General features: G+C 54.2%; 1 protein-coding gene across 1 annotated transcript in view; it reads right to left on the minus strand.

Annotated features, from left to right (window-relative positions):
• Window positions 1–17,650, minus strand: part of LOC116946664 (thyroglobulin-like) — a 107,297-nt gene that overhangs the window by 65,828 nt on the left and 23,819 nt on the right. The window contains exons 17-24 of the mRNA XM_032961839.2: window positions 15,311–15,419; window positions 14,739–14,936; window positions 13,299–13,466; window positions 12,349–12,492; window positions 9,603–9,719; window positions 7,825–7,965; window positions 6,356–6,544; window positions 3,339–3,450 (exon numbers count right to left, since the gene is read on the minus strand). Of these exons, the coding sequence (XP_032817730.2) occupies window positions 3,339–3,450; window positions 6,356–6,544; window positions 7,825–7,965; window positions 9,603–9,719; window positions 12,349–12,492; window positions 13,299–13,466; window positions 14,739–14,936; window positions 15,311–15,419 (1,178 nt within the window). The remainder of the gene's footprint in view (window positions 1–3,338; window positions 3,451–6,355; window positions 6,545–7,824; window positions 7,966–9,602; window positions 9,720–12,348; window positions 12,493–13,298; window positions 13,467–14,738; window positions 14,937–15,310; window positions 15,420–17,650) is intronic.

Consider the following 17,650-nt stretch of genomic DNA (forward strand, 5'->3'; position numbering starts at 1 on the left):
CAGTAGCAGTAGCAGCAAATGGAAGCACTCTATGATGGAGGGAGCAACTTAATTCAGATTCGGGGGTAGCTTCCAGCACGTAGATAGAAACGTCGGAAAACACGTCGGAGGGTTTAATGTAATTGGTCGCAGAGAGAATCTAGGAGGAGTGGGAGACCGGGTCACGTGCAACACAGATTTGGAGCCGAGGCTTGTTTTTAAGAGCGGCTTTTTGTTGTTGTTATTGTTGCTGAAGGCGTCATCGGAGCGCACACAACCAAACATAGGCTGTGGGTGCAGCAGGTATCTACGAAGCCAAACAAGCGTCGCCTCAGTCATTTTCCTGCCCCGGCACAAGCCGACGGCCCAGCAGGACGCATGGCCGCGTTCAATGAAACGCAAGTGAATGTCCGTGAATGCGCACGAAGGTCCATCCGTGCCCCTTGAACAAATCAGCTCGCCCGGAATGTGCCGGGAATCGTCAAAGAGCTTGGAAGCTAAAGCGGGAGTCGAGCCTTGATAGTGCTTTGATAGGAGACCAACCATGCGTCGCGGGTGTTATAGGTCGTGAGGCTACATGGTGCTGCCCCTCTGTGCCCACCACGTCAATGCCCCATGCCTTCACCAACCCGCAACAGACCAGCGTGGTGGAGTATGGTCAAATAACGCGCATGAGCCACGTGCAGAGGCCCTCGTCCGCCATGTGCGAAAAGGAAAATGGCTTTGGGAAAAAAAATATACGTGGAAGAATTTTAAGCCTCTCATGCGTGAATTATGGAAAGCCAAACCAATATTTTATTCATGTTTTTTGGTTTAATGCGGTTTTAGGAGTTAACGGGAGACCTCACATGTGCTGAAAATGCTTCCATAATTTAACAGTAATTTGAGAAATCGTAGCAGTCAACCAGGGAGGATGCATGAGAGGGTAAAATCTGCGGCTAATGATATGCAAGTAAATGAGCGGTAGAGTGGCATTAGGTCAGAGGGCAAAATTATGTCGAAGCGTTTGAGTAACACCCACGGCCGTCATCGCGCACTGCCTGTGGGCCTGAGTGACCTTTGAACAATTCTGGAAAAAGTCTGCACAAGCAATTTGGTTGAAATAGTCTGACCTTTACAAATAGGGCCACGTGGACCACACTGCCCAGATATCTGGTTGCAATAAGCTGGAATTATAACTCAGAGTATCCATGCCACCCACGACTAAAAGCACTTTTTTTAAGTACTTTTTTTGAAGGCTGTTTATTTATTTTACACATCTTATAAGACTATGCGATCATGAACACACTATCTGTCACAGATGGGCACGGTCTGCCAGCAGCATGTGGTCTCAGACAATTTTTTTTTCTAATTTGGCCAACTGGATCATGACGCTGGCACACATGGCCTACTCGCTCCCGAATAGGATCACGGGATCTTTAGCATCCCTTGTGACGCAGGTGGCATGAACCGTGTTCTTCGGACTATAAGACGCTCTGTACAGTAAGACGCAACCCAAACTTGCGTCAGTTACACACAAACACAGCTAACAGAATATATTACGCCACCCCTCCAACATTTTCTTTGAAATACAGGGGAAAAAAGTGCACCTAAAATAATCCCTAGATTACAGTATTTTATATTAATACCACTGCGGTATTAACCAGGGTGGCCGCTGGATTCCACCCGTGGAATCTCTGCAACGGGCAGCAAAGGCGCTACCGGCTCGGTGTGCCGCCGCCAAAAACCATAAAGTTTGTTTGCGCCGCGCCCAAGGCGAGCAACTTTCAATAAAATTGAGAGCAAAGTGTGTTGACAAAGAAAACAAAAGCAACCCCAGTGCTCGCGTATCAAAGCAGCGCTAGGGGAGCAATCTCTGCACTCGAGCCATTTGCCCCGGTGTCCCGCTCGGCGTCCCCGCGCTTCGCTGCGAATGTAAATGCGTTTCCCCGCCGTGCCCCGGCGCTCGCACGCGCCCGCCGCACGTTCACGAGCGAAGGCCCCGCCGATTGTGCTGGGGGTCGGCTGCGTGCGCCGCACGCTTGATTTAGTGTAGCTAAGGAGCGGCGTTCGCGGTTGCAAATGGTCCAGTGCTCGCTGCCTGGATACAGCGGCATGGACGGCGCATATTAATGCTCGCAGCGAGAAAATCACTCCGGCTTCCGCTGATGTCTTCAAACCAAGTGCTGCATACATATCCCATTGAGGCTCCTGAGTTATTGCATTGGGAGTTGGGGCAGAAGCACAAAGAGCAAAAAAAAAACTCGACACGTTCGTCAATAACTCTCTGGCCTTAAAATAAAAAAATATATATAATAGACGATGTTTGGGGCACAGGGCCTTCTTCATTGCTCGAGCCATTGCCTGTTTAATGAGTGGCTGCCACCAAATCACGCGGAATGCGCCGAATATCATCTGATCTCAGAAGCTAGGCGGGGTTGTCTGGATGGTACTTTCATGGGTGACCGCCATCCACACCCGGTTGTCACAGGGGTTTAAATTATCTTACAGGGAGAGGAGGCCCTGGATTTTGGAAACAAAAAAAAGCGAGCGTCTCGCAGCAATCAAAGCCCTTTAATTAACCATACGCAACTCAGCATGGCAGGTCGCCCTTGTGCAGCATGAGCGCAGCGTGGGCTATTCAACGTACATTACGGCAATCGTGAACATTTGCAGGCAGCAAACGAGTGTACAGTTCATTGGGTAATGTGGTGCCTTGCCAAGTCTCCCATTCATGAGACCCCTAGCCCTGATATGACCCCATTCAGAACCCCCCCCAGGCATTCAGGCTGCGATGATCCTCGGAGCTGTGGGAGGTGGCGCAGGGTGGAGTCGCTGTGGAGTGGTCAGAGCACTGTGCCATGAACCCAACGACCCGAGTTCAATTACCGGCCACGGTCAACATCGGTGCCGATTGTCGCCTGAATCGATCACGTGTCTTCCCAAGGGAACCTGGGGTGACGGGTAAACATCGGCAACTGGAGACACAGAGGTGGCTGGGCCACACTCGCTAAGAGATTGAAAGATAATTTCTTCAGAACTGCTTTTGGTGTTTAGTTTGTTGTCCTTCCCCCGCATCTCCGATTAGCACGGCTGGCTATGTATCGTGCGAAAGACGTTCAACGTACACACGTATAACAGCACTTGCCCCCAAAAGTCTATGTCAATCGAGGCAACTTTGTCTTTGTGTTGGCGACAGGGGCAAGAGTGGTAGCGCAGTAGTTCAGTAGTGTGGGCCCTTATGAAACGTGCTGTCTAAAACATCGTGAGAGTATGCTGAGAGTATGCTGCGCCTCCCCTAAGTTGACTCAAATGAGTGCCTTGTGCGATGTTCTAACGTCAGCATTGAGTTGGAGTGGGGAGGGGGGGGGCGCTCTCACCCGTCAGAGAGAGCCATGCCGGTGAGGTTGGCAACGCTACGGAGCAGAACGCCGATCTCGCTGCGGAAAGCCGTGCGGCGGTACAGGCGTCGCACAGGCCCCTCGGCACCGTCTGGAAAATCACAACAACAATAATGTTAATAGCTATTGATCATCACTTATAAACGTGTGGTTCTTTTATTATTCACGCCATTCTTATAGCGCAAGGCTATCGCGCGGGAGGGCGCAACATTCCAAGGGCGTGCACAGTCCGCAGCGGTTGCCCAGGAGGGGGCGGTGTTGCCCTGCGGGATCCAAATTCTGTGATTTGCGGTGAAGATTGTTCGAATTTGGGCCATGACGCTGGCGAACAACGGCCAACGCGCTTCGAATTACGTCGGGGGGGATCTTTAACGTCCGCCGTGAAGCAGGCGGCGTGTGTTTTATGGTTAACAACCAGGGTGGCCGCTGCATTCGAATCAACGAAGTTCAGCGACGGGCGGTAAAACACGGATGTCAGTTGAATGCGATTCACGACAACTGAGTGCTTGCCCGTGAACAGTTGTGCCTCCTTCGTTCTCTGGATTTCGTCAGATCGTGAGTTTGGCCTGTCACGTTCACGAGCGCATGCGGAGGTTGGCCAGAGAGCCGGCGGACGGCTGCAGCGGTGGCCTCCTCACGAATGTCCGAAACGCCGCTGCCGGCGGAAGATGGAAGAGGGCGGCGGCGTTGCCGCGTGGCCCTGCGTGGTGCGGCTCGCGTGGAACGCGGTTGAAAGCAAAGCGGTGAAAGTCGTCCGCAGCCCGTCTCCGAAACCGACTCGCACGCACGCAATGCGGCTGCACGGCGCGCGTACAGGAAATTTTAGGAAAGTGCCAGGAATGCCGTAAACTCTGCGAGAACCTTCATTAGGCACTGATGGCACAAAGTCGCCACGTGCGAGCTCGGCCCGTGATGGATACACAAGGATATCGCTTTACGAGGTTGTAAATTGAAAGCAGGCGCGCTTTTGCCGAGCGGGTTAATTTAGTGTATCCGGAGTGTGGACGGAGCGCGGCTCTCGTCTGGCGTGAATAAGGAGTTCCGACAGGTCGGCTCTCGCGTGGCGCGGACCTCTCTTCTCGCACCCGCATATCTGCCATTCCGAGCGATTGAGCGACAGCTATATAACGTCGGCGGTGCCCTCGAATGCGGAACGCTCCACAGAGTGGCTGCCGTAGGGTGCTGAGCGCGAAGCCCGGCTGGAGGCACGCGGGAGAGCGGCCCCTGCGGCCGTGATTTATCAAACAATGTCCCAAATTGTTTGGGAACATTTTAAGCTGGGGCTTAATGGTGCGTGTAAAGGAAAGGATGTGTGTATGCGTGCGTGTGTGCAGCGCTGGTTGTGATTAGCCCTACGGGTGCAATGTGCCTGCGCAATACCCTGCCCGTAAATGACATTATTCCCTTTGTGCTTCGTGCTATGACTTAATTGTTCTTCTGTTCATTATCCGCAGCAGCCGTGATCAATCCAAATCAACAATTCATAGACTAACTGCACATGAGCTGATTTCATCACGCACTTCTCAGCTTTTGTTACATTTTATCCATCGTTGTCCATTTTTCTGATCCATACGTCGCAGCAGGTACGGCGGTATGATTTTCATTCTCAAGTTCAGTTTTCCAAAAGCACTTCTCATTCGTCAAAACATATATTTGTTCATCCATAACAATGAATAATAATCTCAACCGGTAACGCACCACCGCCGCGCAGCATTCGCTCGCTCTCGTAGACAGAGAGAGGACGACTCAGAACCACAGACGAGCGGGGAAGGCAGCGGCAAACCACGTGGTGAGGAACCGGCGCCAAATGCACCTCCACGCTCTACGATCCTCGATACATTGCGGCGTTACGTGCGGGGAGAAACCGGAGCACCTGAAGAAGCCCACGCGTGCGAGCGCTGCGCGTGGCCGCGCACGGATGCCCGGTTGCTCAGCAGGATATTTACAGGGAGGGAAAACCTCGCACAGACGCCGGCAAGAACCGGCGCCAGCTGAGTTCCCAAACACGTCTGCAGCTAAGCCCTGGCCTGATTTATGTAATCGCCAAGAATTTGGTGTTCATAAAAAATAACAAGCATTTAGAGAACCTTATTAAACGATGCAGATGGAACAATAATCGCGGCAGAGTTATGGGGATTATTTCTTTCACACCCGAAACTTTTCTGAAACTTCTAAATAAAACGCAGGTGCTTTGTGACGTGCACGGCGCGACGTCACGGCGCGCCGTGACGCGGGCGCACTCCGAGCGGGACCGGGGCCGTGCACAGCTGACGGAAATGCCCGGCACATACCCCGTTACGCCAGACGGCAACATTCCTATACGCTACCAAAATGTAACCGCGCTTTGGTCGTGTTACCGACTTTGTTTTGACCGCGCTCCACGCAGACTTGTCGGATTTTGTTATGGGTGGGGTTGGTGCACCGGACTCAGACGCTAGAAACATAGGTTTAATCGCCGGTCAATGTGAACAAGACTGGTAGAGCAATCATTGTTTTACACTGATCTGGACCGCCTGGTGTGATACACGTTCGTAAATATCGTCACCGTGGAGACAACGGTCGCAGCAACACCTCCACCCGACTCCATCCCTTCAATGGCCCTGAGCAAATCCGGCATCAATATCCAGAATACCGCGGCCATCCCTTGCATAATTATCCCCCTCTCGTCCCACTCTCCTTCCCTCCCCTTCAGCAGCCAAGGCTCTCTCATCGACAACCCCCAGTCAACCTTAGCTCTCAGGGCGAGGTCACTCATTCTCTTCTACTGCCCCCAAAGGGTCTGGAACTCCCTTCCCTCCGGCCGTGCCAGGCCCAAGACCTTTCATTTTGTTCCCTCTCGCCTGACGGCCCCCACCCCCTCTGTCTCTCTGTAAAGAACAAACATGAGCACAGTGTCTCGAGTTGCGGTCGCGTTTCGTCGCTCTGTGAGCGGCGTCGTCCGCTGTTGCCGGGAACTCCGTCCCTGCGCTCGTCATAGATCGTGCGAGCCGCCTCACCTCGCTTCCGGTAGAGCGTCCCGTCGATCCGGGGCAGCAGGCTGGTGCAGGAGGGCGCGCGTGCGGGCCGCTCCAGCAGCTCCTGGCTCGTGCCGCAGCTCTGCGTGTCCGGGTAGAGGAGGCACTCGAGCCAGCCGGCCGGGCCGTCTCCCACCGCGGCGGCCTTGCACAGCGCGTCCCGCCGGCACCCTGCGGACGCGTCGAGCGACGACGGAGACTCAGCGAGCGTGAGTGGCGTGACATATTGATCAGTCAACATCATCAAAATCATCAACATCATCATCATCATCAATCTGTCCCTTCTGTCAGCTCATGAGTGACAACGGGGTTCTCTTCCTTTAGCCACAGTCACTGCTTCGCTCATTAGCAATACTTTATCATCGACGCCTTTTACTGTTCGAAAAAGAGTAGGCCGTCGTGTGTGCCAGCGCCACGGGCCAAATATTGTGTTCTAAATTACTTGCAAATTTATGAACTGGGAACCCACATCGTAACATCGTGCCCCACTGGCAGACTCATGCGCACTCGCTGGCAGGGGATGCGTTCACCTTGTGCCGAATGGGGACAGCTGCCACCGTGGAGGGAGTCTGGAGATTTACTGTGTGGGAGCAGGGCCACATTTGCTCTTCGGCCAATAAAACCATCAGATTTTGTATGCCCTCCCTTAGGCCCTCCATTCCATATTGAAGTAGCAGCTGAATGTAATCGTTTAAATAGTTTCGTTGAGAACGATGGGAGCGCAGCCATCGCAAACATTTTTGACCTTGAATCACGATGACGCCATTCACGACTTTGCCACAGCTGACGCTCGGAAGAAAAACAATTGTTGGAAGTAATGAGTGTAGTGAGTGATATACGTTTGATGACTTTACCTTGAGTCGAATACAATTGTTAATTTGACATCGGCACTTAACTAAATATGTTTAACGACTTCATAATTTGTTTTGCAATATGTAAAACATACTTGGGCCCAGGGGCGGAACCAGTATTTTGACTTTGGGGAGGCTGACTTCAGTATTCTGAGATATCCAGTGTAATGTTTTCCAATGGGCGCCACAAATGTATAAAAACGAACGCAGAGTTAGGTCGGAGCCGCTGATGTGGCTAATAAGTTCGATAAGTTCCAAAGGCTGCCACTCAAGCAGCCTGCAGGGCAGCACAAGGGGGCAGCACAAGGTGGCAGCACAAGGTGGCAGCCTGCAGGGCAGCACAAGGTGGCAGCCTGCAGCATTTTGCAGCAGCCGGATATCCGGTTATCCCGACTACCGACTTTCCCAAAATTTCAGGGGGGGCTGAGCCCCCCCCCCCCCAGCCCCCCCTGTGGCTCCGCCCCTGCTTGGGCCATTCCCTCCTATTAGCCTCAGGCCCCTCACAACATTGATCTAGCCCTGCATGGGAGGCGTGGCATGACCATGAAGTGATGGTGGTGATGGCAATGCCGCTGGTGAATGTATTTTTGCCGGCCTTACTTCTGAGGCACCACGAGGTGGCCTGCTGCTGCGGTGAGAAGGCCCTCCGGAAGAGCCAGAAGTTCTGCTGCGCCACGCGCATCTCTGGCTGCAGCGTCACCTCCTCCGGCCGCAGGGTCGAGAAGCGTCCCGACACATCGGCTGCTCGCGACCAACGGGACGGCAGGGGCAAGGGAATCCACGGGTATTTGACGTGCTTCCTCTTCTGTTGACATACCCGTGCAATGATCACCCGAAATCTACGTTGATGTTTCTGCGTCTTATAGTTTACACCTCATTAATGTTTTAAGTACAATTAAATTGTCCAAAGAAACTTTTGTTTCGGGAAATATTTCTATATTACGTTGATTGTGTTTTTTGCATTGTTTTTGATCCCTTCTATCACGCAATTGTTTTTATTTTTTTATTTGCATCATCGTTGTTGTGCTTTGGTTTTTGACGTTTTTGCTTTTGTCATTTTGGTGACCCAGGACAGTTTTGCGAATGAGAATCATCCTCCCCCTGGTCTCTTGAGTGCTCTAAACAATTTTGAAGGTTGCGAGTTCAAAACCTTGATGGAATCGATATGATGAGTACCACTTTGTGGGGGAAGTCGCACCTGCCATAGGACCGTGGAATTTCCACCAGTGGCTCACCGCGGTAAACAGAAGATTTGTGCCGCTGTGCAGTGGGGACTTTACGAACACACTCCAGCTCTCTGTGCAGTGGGGACTTTACGAACACACTCCAGCTCTCTGTGCTGTGTAGTGGGGACTTTACGAACACACTCCAGCTCACTGTGCTGTGTAGTGGGGACTTTATGAACACACTCCAGCTCTCTGTGCTGCTGTGTAGTGGGAACTTTACGAACACACTCCAGCTCTCTGTGCTGTGCAGTGGGGACTTTACGAACACACTCCAGCTCACTGTGCTGCTGTGTAGTGGGGACTTTACGAACACACTCCAGCTCTCTGTGCTGTGGGGACTTTACGAACACACTCCAGCTCTCTGTGCTGTGGGGACTTTACGAACACACTCCAGCTCACTGTGCAGTGGGGACTTTACGAACACACTCCAGCTCACTGTGCAGTGGGGACTTTACGAACACACTCCAGCTCTCTGTGCAGTGGGGACTTTACGAACACACTCCAGCTCTCTGTGCTGTGGGGACTTTACGAACACACTCCAGCTCACTGTGCTGCTGAGTGGGGACTTTACGAACACACTCCAGCTCTCTGTGCAGTGGGAACTTTACGAACACACTCCAGCTCACTGTGCTGCTGCACAGTGGGGACTTTACGAACACACTCCAGCTCACTGTGTTGCACAGTGGGGACTTTACGAACACATTCCAGCTCTCTGTGCAGTGGGGACTTTACAAACACACTCCAGCTCACTGTGCTGTGGGGACTTTACAAACACACTCCAGCTCTCTGTGCAGTGGGGACTTTACGAACACACTCCAGCTCTCTGTGCTGCTGTGTAGTGGGGACTTTACGAACACACTCCAGCTCACTGTGCTGCTGTGTAGTGGGGACTTCACGGGTGGACACACGGCTATTTCTGCAAGACATTCCACGTGCTGTACATTCAAAATTGTGAAAATCCCCACAGATAACGTTTACTTGTCAGCGATGTTAGGGAAGCTGAGCATTTATGGATCGTCGCATCCAGCAACTGTGATCTGCCAGGGGTCCCTGGAGGCCCAGGGAAAATTGCCCCATTTTACCACAACTTTAGGTTGCCCCGTTGGTAAACTCGATATCACGACATGTTCAATAATTTCCATGAATACAAACCCTCGTCTTGTGGTGAGTGGTAAGACACATCCTCCTCCTCCTCTCCGGCCGGCTCCCCGGGCTGAGGTGTGTAGGCCTTGGTGTGTAAGCAGACATCACGTGACCCAGCTTCACTGCCTGCACACAAACGAGAGTACGCTCCGTCGATATACCCATATTGCATCGCCAGTGTCTAATTAACAACTACAACGGAAAGGTGCAGCCGCGCAATTGCTTGCTCACGTCACTGCTGGCAGAAGGGCCTCTACTATTTAGTCTACTCTTTCACGCTGCCCAGACGTCTTTGAAGAGGTGGGAGTACCCACACTTTACCCCACCGATTGTGAACATACGCGGTGGGATTTAAGAAACGTGCATCGTTGCCCAGGGGTGCCCAGGGGTTGAACCGGTGGCCTTTGGATTGCAAGTCCGGCGTGCCGAGCATTACAACCACGGCAGCAGTAGCAGCACTCAAGAAACGAGCAGAATAAATAAATTACTCACGTTTTACAACAACAACAGAAAACAAGCCACCAGGAATTCAAATAAAGGCGCGTGAGAGGCAGTTACTCGGACAGCGCGTTGCACGGCGCGAGCTAAAATGTGCTTCGTCATCACGGATCACTCAGCTCGCAAGTAAAGCCGCTATTGAGGGATAATTCAGCTCGATGAGTAACGCGCTGGCAACGTCTTGGGACGGCATCAGCGCGCGAGGCAATAAAGCCGTCGCGTGCAGTGCATCTTCCTCGCAAGCCGCGGCGCCCCGCGACAGACGCTCGCTCTGCCCGCTCGAGAAAGCGCGGCGAGCGTTGCACGAGCCGCGGCGAAAGCGCAGTCGGACGTTTATAACGACACCTTCGGCACGAATATGCATGTTGAACACACATGCACGGGCGTGAAAATAGATAGAAAACGTGACGGTCCCAATTCAGCGAGTGGCGTAGATTGCTTGCAGGGCAGGACGGTGACAAAATAGAAAGTATTTGTGGGCACTGAACATGCACTATTCTTGACGGATACAATCACACAGTGACTTCTGACAGTGTTCACAACCGCTGTCTCCTACTGGATACACAATGTGGTTGCGTCCCTACAATAACAAAAAACAACACAAATATGACCTCATATTTTCTGATACATTTTTCATAGACAATTTTATGGGGTTCTCCAATGTGCTGCCCCACGCTGCCCCACGCAGCCAAGTCGCCGCGACAACGTCGCCGCGACAACGTCGCCGCGACAAAGTCGCCGCGACAACGTTGCCACGACAACGTCGCCACGACAACGTCGCCACGACAAAGTCGCCGCGACAACGTCGCCGCGACAACGTCGCCGCGACAACGTCGCCGCGACAACGTCGCCGCGACAAAGTCGCCGCGACAACGTCGCCGCGACAAAGTCGCCGCGACAACGTCGCCGCGACAACGTCGCCGCGACAACGTCGCCGCGACAACGTCGCCGCGACAACGTCGCCGCGACAAAGTCGCCGCGACAACGTCGCCGCGACAACGTCGCCGCGACAACGTCGCCGCGACAACGTCGCCGCGACAACGTCGCCGCGACAAAGTCGCCGCGACAACGTCGCCGCGACAAAGTCGCCGCGACAACGTCGCCGCGACAACGTCGCCGCGACAACGTCGCCGCGACAACGTCGCCGCGACAAAGTCGCCGCGACAAAGTCGCCGCGACAACGTCGCCGCGACAACGTCGCCGCGACAACGTCGCCGCGACAACGTCGCCGCGACAAAGTCGCCGCGACAACGTCGCCGCGACAACGTCGCCGCGACAACGTCGCCGCGACAACGTCGCCGCGACAAAGTCGCCGCGACAAAGTCGCCGCGACAACGTCGCCGCGACAACGTCGCCGCGACAACGTCGCCGCGACAACGTCGCCGCGACAACGTCGCCGCGACAACGTCGCCGCGACAACGTCGCCGCGACAACGTCGCCGCGACAACGTCGCCGCGACAACGTCGCCGCGACAACGTCGCCGCGACAACGTCGCCGCGACAAAGTCGCCGCGACAACGTCGCCGCGACAACGTCGCCGCGACAAAGTCGCCGCGACAACGTCGCCGCGACAAAGTCGCCGCGACAAAGTCGCCGCGACAACGTCGCCGCGACAACGTCGCCGCGACAACGTCGCCGCGACAACGTCGCCGCGACAAAGTCGCCGCGACAACGTCGCCGCGACAACGTCGCCGCGACAACGTCGCCGCGACAACGTCGCCGCGACAAAGTCGCCGCGACAACGTCGCCGCGACAACGTCGCCGCGACAACGTCGCCGCGACAACGTCGCCGCGACAAAGTCGCCGCGACAACGTCGCCGCGACAACGTCGCCGCGACAACGTCGCCGCGACAACGTCGCCGCGACAACGTCGCCGCGACAACGTCGCCGCGACAACGTCGCCGCGACAACGTCGCCGCGACAAAGTCGCCGCGACAACGTCGCCGCGACAAAGTCGCCGCGACAACGTCGCCGCGACAACGTCGCCGCGACAACGTCGCCGCGACAAAGTCGCCGCGACAACGTCGCCGCGACAACGTCGCCGCGACAAAGTCGCCGCGACAACGTCGCCGCGACAAAGTCGCCGCGACAACGTCGCCGCGACAACGTCGCCGCGACAACGTCGCCGCGACAACGTCGCCGCGACAAAGTCGCTGACGGGCAGCAAAACTCTTTTTGGGCTCCCAAATGGCAACGGCCAATGCCTCCACGTCAGGTTGCCCCGCCGGTGTTGCGTGCCCACAGTGGCCGATCCCCACCTGCCCAAAGGTAGATCTGGCTGAAGAGGGCCCCGCCACGCTGCAGGTCCAACGTGAAGCCAGCCTCCAGTGGACCGCTCGAGGGCCGGGCCGAGGCTCGGGGAAGTCCGGCGTCCTTCTCGTACGCTCCCAGGTCTTTGAACGCTGCGCGGGGCACGGGCACGAGCGTCGTCAAAGAGAACGGGAAGATTCTGACGGCAAGCAAGCAAGCACCAGCGTGGTCTGGAGTTGTTCTTCCCTCGTCCAGCTTGTCAAGTCCCACTGGGTAGCCTGGTCCCCCCGGAGGTCATGGCTGCTGGTGCATCGTGAGACACGTGGTGCGCCTGTAACGCTTTTTGACCGAGGTTGCGAACTTTTATGCGTTGGCGCCGTCGGTTCATGCGTAACGCGTGGGGGGCACTATCACTCTCGTGAAGATGATTTAATCTTTTTTATTTGTTGAGATGGGGCCAGCTTGACCAAAAGGTTACACAAAATTCAGGCAAAAGAATAAAAGAGCCAGCAAGGATTCATCTTCTTTGGTTCTTTCGGTAAAGTCACGTAGAATGAAAATAAAATAATAAATTGATAAAATAAAATAACACAATAATATTCTCACGACGTTTCGAAAGAACCAAAGAAAATAAAAGAGCCAATTAAGGACTAATGGTAAAAATGCAAATTAATTTTGTACTGCAGACACCTACAATCAGCACGGCTCTCCGCCGTCTTTTTGTTTGGCGGGATGTCCGACCGTTTGGCTCCACGTTTCCGAGAACTTCGTCAGGATCCGAATATCGACTTCCCGAAGAAGCACCCAGCACGCGCAGCGTCGGCGCAGGCCGTCACGGCGAACGACGCGCAGCACAACCCCGGAAAACACATCGGAGCGCCGCACAGCGTAGCCGCGGGAACCTGGCTGGCGGCGGCAGCAGCAGCAGCGGTAGAAGCGACAGCGGAAGGTGGATTACTGGCGTTGTAGTGGACGCCGCCGAGGCTGAAGCCGAAGGTGCGGCTGGGCTTGTGCACGCGCAGCCCGGAGCACTCCCCGTCGCCGTACTCGTCCGCCGTGCGCGGCCACCACGGCGCGCGGCACGTGAGCACCGTGGGGCCCGAGAGCAATGCGCACACGAGCACACCTGCCGAGGGAAACGCATGCACGCACCCATGCACACAACAACAACAACAACAACCATCGCCGGTCGTCACTAAGGGGCCGTGATTTAACCGCGGCACTTTGTAGCGCAGCGGGCTAACCGCTGCACGACCGCTCCCCACCGCTGCACATACATGCATGCACACGCACACACGCGGACGTAAAGTCAAAATAATGTTTTGATCAAATAAGCATTGAAGGCAGTGCCCATCTCCCGTTTGTAGGCCTGAGCCAATGGTAGAAATTCCATGTTTGGATATCACCCGCCACGAATTTTAGCAGTGGCCGTAAATTGAATCCAGGTCACAGAGTCGGCAGCGGATCACATCAGCACTCCCCATGTACATACACCCACACACACAGATGCGGGTGGGCGTGCGCGCACTCACACAGCAGCACTGGCACGCTTTCACACGAGGGCACAAATCTGGGTGCTCCGTGCCAGCACACCACACGGGCACGGACTGCAAGGAGGTTTTGGCAGGGAGTTCAGTTCACGATCAGGCGATGTGGGCCTGCCACTGGGTATGACCCCTGCGGGTCTCACAGGGCTGTGAGAGCCTCTGCGTGTGCTCTGCCGCTTCTTGGCCGAGTTGATCAAGGCGTGTTGCCTCGGTGCAATGGTGACCGCACTGGGACTTGCGATCTCCCGGCGCCTCCCTCTCCACCCGGCAGCATAAACGGGGACACCGCAATCAGTCGATCGGAAAGGTGGCGTGCGATGGGGCAAAGCGTGGGTACTCACACCTCTTCTAAGACACATAGCCAGCGTGGAAGAGTAGGCCGAATACCCTCTGGATTGCAAGTCCAGTGCGCTAAACATTACACCGCGTTGGCATCCCTCTGTGACGACGGAGTACAACATCGTGAGATGTGGGGAATCGTGTCGCCCACCCCGAGTCAATGTACCGAGCAGCATCGCCACCTGTCTTGGCTGTTTCAGGATCGCTGTCTAGTCGAGGCAGCGGCCTTCCCGGTGATTCTGCGAGTCCGGAAGTTTTCCCGGGACATTAAAGGTCACGGTTTTTGTCGGCTGCGTAACGATGCACCGCTCACGGCAAGGCACGTACGCGTAGTTGTCCGCTCGACCGGCATTGCGAGATATTCTCCTTCCCTCGACAAGTTCCCGGTGTTTTTGTTCATTGGGTGGCGGTAACCCCAGGGAGTTTAATCGGGGACTGAGTTTGCGCCATGGATGAACGGGACCGGCTCGGTCAGCCGCCCTCACGCTCGCGTGTGCAATTGTGGTCATCACCGTTGTCGAGCGGCAGCTCCTTGAGCAGGAAGCCGTCGCAGCACGCCTGTGCGCTGCACGCCGAGCGGCAGTAGAGGTGCGCGTCCGGCAGGGTCGTGGTGCCGGCCGGCAGGGCCAGTGTCCGATACGCGCCGCTCGCCGCGTTCCCGAAGCCCGTGGGGCGGTACAGTTGGCCGTCCCACGAGGGCAGCTCGTGGCCTGCGTGGAAATAAAAACGTCCGGAGTAACAAACAAATCGATCTGTCTCCCCCGTGCTGCCACGCTGTTAGCCGGTGGCCCACGCTTGCCAGTGCCGCCCCGTGGGTTTTCGCGGTCGTGCTCTATCACGGTAAGCGACGTGTGTTCGGGTCGTGCCGCTGGGCGGTTCGGCGCGACGTCCGACGTTTCGCTCCGCGTGCCGGGAGCCTAAAAAGCACACCGCAGAGCTTACGTGGAAGCCGACACCTACGCAGTATCATTGCTTGGTCACTATGAACGTATGCGGTTTGGCCTGGGCCTTAAGAGCGGTGAATGCAAGACAGGATAAATCCGCCGTGTGCCATGGTGAGAGGGCTCAGGGGACGCTCTCCTACCCTTCTTCCTGTAGACGGTGAAGACGGAGCCGGGAGGGAGGGACACTCGCGGGCGGCAGCTGAGACGCTCCACCCAGCTCGAGTCGGGGTCCCCGAGGAACCCAGGCACCTGCGCATGGGGGGGGGGGGAGGGGGAAAAGATGTCTCGGATAAATCACAAAGCGCACGTGCGATTGTGCGCGGGGTGGGGAGCGGTGGGATAGTGGTTCGCGCACTGCGCTACGAACTCGGCAAACCGAGTTCAATGCCCGCTCACGACCGATAACAGTAGCAACGAATATCTGAACCTCTCCTGGGCCTCCACCTGGGTCAACTCAGCCTCAAATGAGTACTTGGTGCAGGGGTGTACAAATATCCCCACTGATGCTGGCCACCCACCCCCTCGTGTGCCGTGACGAACCTTCATGGGTGCTCACAAACAGCACTTGTCACAACAGTCTGTTCAGGGACGTGGTGCGGTGATTCATGCACTGTGCTGTAAACCTTGGTGACCTGGGTTTGATTCCAGGCCAAGGTCTAACATCAGTGGCAAGAGATATCTGAAGTGGGCATCCACCTTCACTCAGTCGCATGAACCAGTGTGGTGAAGTATGATCAAATAAACCCCTTTGATTAATACGGCATTGGGGAGCAGTGGATTTACCATCATACAGCAGTGGATTCACCGAGAACTATAAATTCATATTTGTTTGTACAAAAAGTATATGCACACACCTCTAACGAAGCATTGTATTTAAAAGGATAAATGCACAGCTTACATGCAGAACTGGTATGCAAACAGACCGTAAGGTGAACAACTGATCACACGTGAAGTGCTCATGCATTTATTTACAGTTATTCGTGACTAACAGCTGAGACGTTTGATCGTATGTGTGTAACAATCTCCCGATGAAAGGTCATTCATGTCAAAGCATCAACAACGGACATTGCAATGACCGCAATAAATACGACGCACAGCGAAATGCCAAGCGCACTCTTCTCCTAGAGTGAGACACGCTCTGCCACGTGCTTTGCTTGGTTTTGTTTTTACTGGGTGGGTGGGTTTTGTGGAATGGACGAAGCTCCATTTTGTATTGTTGTTATTATTGTTATTATTATTGTTTGATGTATTCCACTCGTGCACCCAGAAAAGCCTCGGGACTATTTCTCAGGAGGGTGCGACCAAGGTTCTTGCAGCAGGGGCCAATGTTGCCATCTGTAATCCAAATTGAGTAATTTGCGGGGATTTATTTTTCAACATTGGGATGATTGGTCAATACCGGTTACATTTTATTTAGTTTTAGGAGGAAACTGTGGGAAACCGGCGCAGAACAGGGAGAGAACAGGGGGTGGGGGTATACACAAACTCCCCACAGAAAAGGTACTCGAGTCAGGAATAGAACCCAGGTCATACTTGGCGCGAGGCACAAGTGTTGCCACTGCGCCATCACCCTGCCGACACCAATCTTAATAAATCAAAGAGCTCAAAAATTCCTCCTTGCGCAGTGCATTATGCTTCCTGTGTATACGTGTCTGGCCTTGGTATCTGCCAAGAATAATGGAAAGGATAAACAGTCGGCTTGGCAGGATCCCACAGACCTCGCTGACAAAGCACCCATGGCCTTGACACTAGCCATGCTGTGGACCTGCTTTAAGCAATGGCAAGCCTGGCTCTGCCAAAAATATAAAGCGTGCAGAATTATGAAAATAATGTTAATCAATTTGTCATTGCTGATGAACCCTAGTGCATGCCTATACAACTGCTGAAAATATTTTGCAGTTGCTAGCACCTGCTTTGTAGATGCGCTGGCGAAATCTAAATATTGTGCATGTGCATTTCTCATTGCCAAATATCCTGGAATCAAGAACACACACAGAGAAGCATGGGGAAACAATATTTATCAGCTCGAGCCACCAGACAAACAACTTATGTAAAGTTCCCAGGGACAGGCTATGATGCGTGGTATGCACATGAGTGAAACCAGTGGGGTGCTGGCCTATCGGGGGCCCTCAGCTGCGAGATGTTAACTACCTCGCCTGTATATTTGCAGTTTATGTTCTCCCCGTGGTCGCGTGGATTTTTCTCTGGGTCCTCTGGTGTTCCCCTCCACATTTAGAAACATGCGTTTAGCGTATTTTGCTGCTCTAAATTTCCATGTGATAAGCCATTTCGTTGAGCTATTATTTGTGGCCAGGTCGCTTCTGAAAAGAGCTACGTAGCTCATTGGGGCCTTATCTGGTAAAATTAAAAAAAGTTTAGTTTAGCTTTATTGGGGGCCCGCAGTGACATGAAGAGATTTACAGCAAATATAGAGAAGATAGGGATTAATTGGAATCTTAATGTTAATTTGCTTGTTATGT

Source organism: Petromyzon marinus, chromosome 27, assembly GCF_048934315.1.
Source record: "Petromyzon marinus isolate PM22_M1 ecotype Great Lakes invasive population chromosome 27, UKy_Petmar_22M1.pri1.0, whole genome shotgun sequence".
NCBI classification, from domain to species: Eukaryota; Metazoa; Chordata; class Hyperoartia; order Petromyzontiformes; family Petromyzontidae; genus Petromyzon; species Petromyzon marinus.